The sequence below is a fragment of the Pollicipes pollicipes genome, unplaced genomic scaffold (genome assembly GCF_011947565.3).
Source record: "Pollicipes pollicipes isolate AB1234 unplaced genomic scaffold, Ppol_2.1 Scaffold_7261;HRSCAF=8764_pilon_pilon_pilon, whole genome shotgun sequence".
Classification (NCBI taxonomy): Eukaryota; Metazoa; Arthropoda; class Thecostraca; order Pollicipedomorpha; family Pollicipedidae; genus Pollicipes; species Pollicipes pollicipes.
Genome location: NW_023597054.1, coordinates 24,971,182 through 24,977,094, shown reverse-complemented (window position 1 = coordinate 24,977,094; position 5,913 = coordinate 24,971,182). Strand labels below are relative to the sequence as shown.

At 51.0% G+C, this 5,913-nt stretch overlaps 1 protein-coding gene across 1 annotated transcript; it reads left to right on the top strand.

The window, feature by feature from the left end:
* The first annotated feature begins 798 nt into the window (after positions 1 to 798).
* On the top strand, positions 799 to 3,107 carry LOC119111223 (GATA zinc finger domain-containing protein 4-like). Its single transcript, XM_037235042.1, has 4 exons — positions 799 to 961; positions 1,769 to 1,847; positions 2,210 to 2,554; positions 3,002 to 3,107. The coding sequence occupies exons 1-4, from the start codon at positions 799 to 801 to the stop codon at positions 3,105 to 3,107; spliced, it is 693 nt and encodes a 230-aa protein (XP_037090937.1).
* The last annotated feature ends 2,806 nt before the right edge of the window (positions 3,108 to 5,913 follow it).

The window sequence follows — 5,913 nt, the reverse complement described above, 5'->3', positions numbered from 1 at the left end:
GGAGCGTCAGTGAGCTATACTGCAAGTACAGTCCCAGGAACGACAATGGGACCAACAACACCATCTAACACCCCACCTTCGCCTTCTAATACAGCAGGAATAACGACAACTAGCCCGGCTGAAATTTCCACGTCAAGCACACCCAACGGAACAACGACGAGTCCTAACATACCACCAGAGAGCACCACATCGTCACCTTCTCGCAGCACCACACAAGCATCAACAACAACCGTGGTGCCGACAGGTATAACTACAGCGACAACTGTAACGACAGAAGGTGCCACAGCAACTACAACACCAGCTACGGCAGGAGCTACCCCAGAGACACCGTCTGTGTCTGTCACATCGACGACGGCTAGCACCACCAATCCAGCTCTAACTACGGCAAGAGCAACCACTGCTGATATGACAGAAAGTTCTCTCACAAGTACAATAGAAATCACGACGACCTCGACACCAACCACGGAGGGCACCACACCACCACCGTCTGCCGGAACAGCCACGACAAGCACAACAACTTCGCTAACTAGCACGACAATGACAACAAGTGCAACAACGCCTCCAAAAAGGACAGCAACAGTTACTTCTGGCACGACGGCAATAACTGGCCCGGCTTCTACAAATACTGAATCAACAACAGCTGGAGCGTCAGTGAGTTATACGGCAAATACAGCCCAAGCAACGACAATGGGACCAACAACCACATCTAGCACCCCACCTTCGCTTACTAATACTGCAGGAATAACGACAGCTAGCCCGACTGAAATTTCCACGTCAAGCACACCCACAGGAACGACGATGAGTCCTATCATACCACCAGAGAGCACTACATCGTCACCATCTCGTAGCACCACACAGGCAACAACAACCATTGTGCCAACAGGTATAACTACAACGACAACTGAAACGACAGAAGTTCCTCCAGCAGCTTCAACAATAGCTACGGCAGAAGCTACCCCAGGTACAGAGTCTGTGTCTGTCACATCGACGACGGCTGGCACAACCAATACAGCTCTAACAGCTCTAACTACCGCAGGAGCAGTCACCGCTGGTACGACACAAAGTTCTGTCATAAGTACAACAATAGAAATGACGATCACTTCGACACCAACCACAGACGGCACAACACCACCGTCTGCCGGAACAGCAACGACAAGCGCAACAACGTCGCCAACTGGTGCGACCATGACAATAAGCGCAACAACGCCTGCAGCAAGTACCACAAATGCCATATCTGGCACGACGGAAAGAACAGCAACAGCATTCACAAGTACTGAACCAACGACAGCTGAAACGATGGGAAGTTCTCAGGCAAGTACAGCTCCAGAAACGACAGTGGGACCAACAACACCATCTAACACCCCACCTTCGCCTACTAATACAGCAGGAATAACCACAACTAGCCCGGATGAAATTTCCACGTCAAGCACACCCACCGGAACGACGACGAGTCCTATCATACCACAAGAGAGCACTACATCGTCACCTTCTCGCCGCACCACACAGGCAACAACAGCAAACGTGTTTCCGACAGGTATAACCACAGCGAGAACTGAAACGACAGAAGGTGCTACAGCAACTACAACAACAGCTAAGGCAGGAACTACCCCAGAGACACCGTCTGTGTCTGTGACATCGACGACGGCTGGCACAACAAATACAGTTCTAACTACGGCAGGAGCAACAACCGCAGATATGACAGAAAGTTCTGTCACAAGTACAATAGAAAAGACGATGACCTCGACACCAACGACGGAGGGCACCACAGCACCACCGTCTACCGGAACAGCCACGACCAGCACAACAACTTCGCCATCTAGTACGACACTGACAACAAGTGCAACAACGCCTCCAACAAGTACAGTAGCAGTTACTTCTGGCATGCCGGCAATAACTGGCCCGGCTTCTACAAGTACTGAAACCACGATAGCTGGAGCGTCAGTGAGTTATACTGCAAGTACAGTCCCAGCAACGACAATGGGACCAACAACACCGTCCAACACTCAACCTTCGCCTACTTATACAGCTGCAACAACGACAACTAGCCCGGATGAAATTTCCATGTCAAGCACACCCACCGAAACGACGATGAGTCCTATCATACCACCAGAGAGCACTACATCGTCACCTTCTCGCAGCACCACACAAGCAACAACAACAACTGTGGTGCCGACAGGTAAAACTACAGCGACAACTGAAACGACAGAAGGTGCTACAGCAACTACAACACCACCTACGGCAGAAGCTACCCCAGAGACACCGTCTGTGTCTGTGACATCGACTACGGCTGGCACAACCAATGCAGCTCTAACTACGGCACGAGGAACCACCGCGGATATGACAGGAAGTTTTATCACAAGTACAACAGAAATGACGATGTCCTCGACGCCAACGACAGAGGGCACCACACCACCACCGTCTGCCGGAACAGCCACGACAAGCACAACAACGTCGCCAAATATTACGACAAGGACGACAAGTGCAACAACGCCTCCAACGAGAACAACAACAGTTACTTCTGGCACGACGGCAATAACTGGCCCGGCTTCTACAAGTACTGAATCAACAACAGCTGGACCGTCAGTGAGCTATACGGCAAGTACAGCCCAAGCAACGACAATGGGACCAACCACAACATCTAACACCCCACCTTCGCCTAGTTATACAGAGGGAACCACGACAGCTAGCCCGACTGAAATTTCCACGTCAAGCATATCCACCGCAACGACAATGGGTTCTACCATATCAGCAGAGAGCACTACATCGTCACCTTCTCGTAGCACCACACAAGCAACAACAAGAACCGTGGTGCCGACAGGCATCACTACAGCGACAAGTGAAACGACACAAGGTGTTACAGCAACTACAACAATAGATACGGCAGGGAGTACACCAGGGACACCGTTTGTGTCTGTCACATCAATGAGTGCTGGAACTACCAATACGGACGTAGCTACGCCAGGAGCAACCACCACTGGTATGACAGAAATTTCTGTCACAGGTACAACAACAGAAATGACGATGACCTCGACACCAACGACGGAGGACACCACACCACCACCGTCTGCCGGAACAGCTACGACAAGCACAACAACTTTGCCATCTAGTACAACAAAGACAACAAGTGCAACAACGCCTCCAACAAGTACAGCAACAGCTGCTTCTGGCACGACGGCAATAACTGGCCCGGCATCTAAAAATACTGAATCAACGACAGCTGGAGCGTCAGTGAGTTACACGGCAAGTACAGCCCAAGCAACGACAATGAGACCAACAACACCATCCAACACCCAACCTTCGCCTACTAATTCACCTGCAATAACGACAACTAGCCCGACTGAAACTTCCACGTCAAGCACACCCACCGGAACGACGATCAGTCCTATTCTACCACCAGAGAGCACTACATCATCACCTTTTCGTAGCACCACACAAGCAACAACATCCATGGTGCCACCGGGTATAACTACAGCGACAACTGAAACGACAGAAATTTCTCCAGCACCTTCAACAACAGCTACGAAAGAAGCTACCCCAGGGACACCGTCTGTGTCCGTCACATCGACGACGGCTGGCACAACCAATACAGCTCTAACTGCGGCAGGAGCAACCACCGCTAGTATGACAGAAAGTTTTGTCACAAGTACAACAATAAAAATGACGATGACCTCTCCACCAACGGCAGAGGACACCACATCACCATCGTCATCCGAAACAGCCACAAAAAGCACAACAACTTCGTCAAGTAGTACGACAATGACAACGAGTGCAACAACGCCTCCAACAAATACAGCAACAGTTACTTCTGGCACGACGGCAATAACTGGCCCGGCTTCTACAAGTACTGAAACAACGACAGCTGGAACGTCAGTGAGTAATACGGCAAGTACAGGCCCAGCCACGACAATGGGACCAACAACACAGTCCAACACTCAACCTTCGCCTACTTATACAGCTGGAATCACGACAGCTAGACCGACTGGAATTTCCACGTCAAGCACACCCAACGGAGCGACGATGAGTCCTATCATACCACCAGAGAGCACTACATCGTCACCTTCTGGTAGCACCACACAAGCAACAACAAGAACCGTGGTGCCGACAGGCATCACTACAGCGACAACGGTAACGACAGAAGGTGCTACAGCAACTACAACAATAGATGCGGCAGGGAGTACACCAGGGACACCGTTTGTGTCTGTCACATCAATGAGTGCTGGAACTACCAATACGGGCGTAGCTACGCCAAGAGAAACCACCGCTGGTATGACAGAAATTTCTGTCACAGGTACAACAACAGAAATGACGATGACCTCGACACCAACCACGGAGGCCACCACGCCAGCACCGTCTGCCGGAACTTCGCAAACTAGCACGACAATGACAACAAGTGCAACAACGCCTCCAACAAGTACAGCAACAGTTACTTCTGGCATGCCGGGAATAACTGGCTCGGCTTCCACAAGTACTGAAACAACTATAGCTGGAGCGTCAGTGAGTCATACTGCAAGTACAGCCCCAGCAACGACAATGAGACCAACAACACCATCCAACACTCAAACTTCGCCTACTAATACAGTTGGAATAACGACAACTACCCCGACCGAAATTTCCATGCCAAGCACACCCACCGGAACGACGATGAGCCCTATCATACCACCAGAGAGCACTGCATCGTCATCTTCTCCCAGCACCACACAAGCGACAACAACAACCGTGGTACCAACAGGCATAACTACAGCAAGAACTGAAACGACAGAAGGTGCTACGGCAACTGCAACACCAGCTACGACAGGAGCTACCCCAGAGACACCGTCTGTGTCTGTGACATCGACGATGGGTGGCACAACCAATAAAGCTCTGACTACGGCAGGGGCAACCACCACTGATGTGACTGAAAGTTCTGTCACAAGTACAATAGAAAAGACGATGACCTCGACACCAACGACGGAGGGCACCACAGCACCACCGTCTACCGGAACAGCCACGACCAGCACAACAACTTCGCCATCTAGTACGACACTGACAACAAGTGCAACAACGCCTCCAACAAGTACAGTAGCAGTTACTTCTGGCATGCCGGCAATAACTGGCCCGGCTTCTACAAGTACTGAAACCACGATAGCTGGAGCGTCAGTGAGTTATACTGCAAGTACAGTCCCAGCAACGACAATGGGACCAACAACACCGTCCAACACTCAACCTTCGCCTACTTATACAGCTGCAACAACGACAACTAGCCCGGATGAAATTTCCATGTCAAGCACACCCACCGAAACGACGATGAGTCCTATCATACCACCAGAGAGCACTACATCGTCACCTTCTCGCAGCACCACACAAGCAACAACAACTGTGGTGCCGACAGGTAAAACTACAGCAACAACTGAAACGACAGAAGGTGCTACAGCAACTACAACACCACCTACGGCAGAAGCTACCCCAGAGACACCGTCTGTGTCTGTGACATCGACTACGGCTGGCACAACCAATGCAGCTCTAACTACGGCACGAGGAACCACCGCGGATATGACAGGAAGTTTTATCACAAGTACAACAGAAATGACGATGTCCTCGACGCCAACGACAGAGGGCACCACACCACCACCGTCTGCCGGAACAGCCACGACAAGCACAACAACGTCGCCAAATATTACGACAAGGACGACAAGTGCAACAACGCCTCCAACGAGAACAACAACAGTTACTTCTGGCACGACGGCAATAACTGGCCCGGCTTCTACAAGTACTGAATCAACAACAGCTGGACCGTCAGTGAGTTATACGGCAAGTACAGCCCAAGCAACGACAATGGGACCAACCACAACATCTAACACCCCACCTTCGCCTAGTTATACAGCAGGAACCACGACAGCTAGCCCGACTGAAATTTCCACGTCAAGCATATCCACC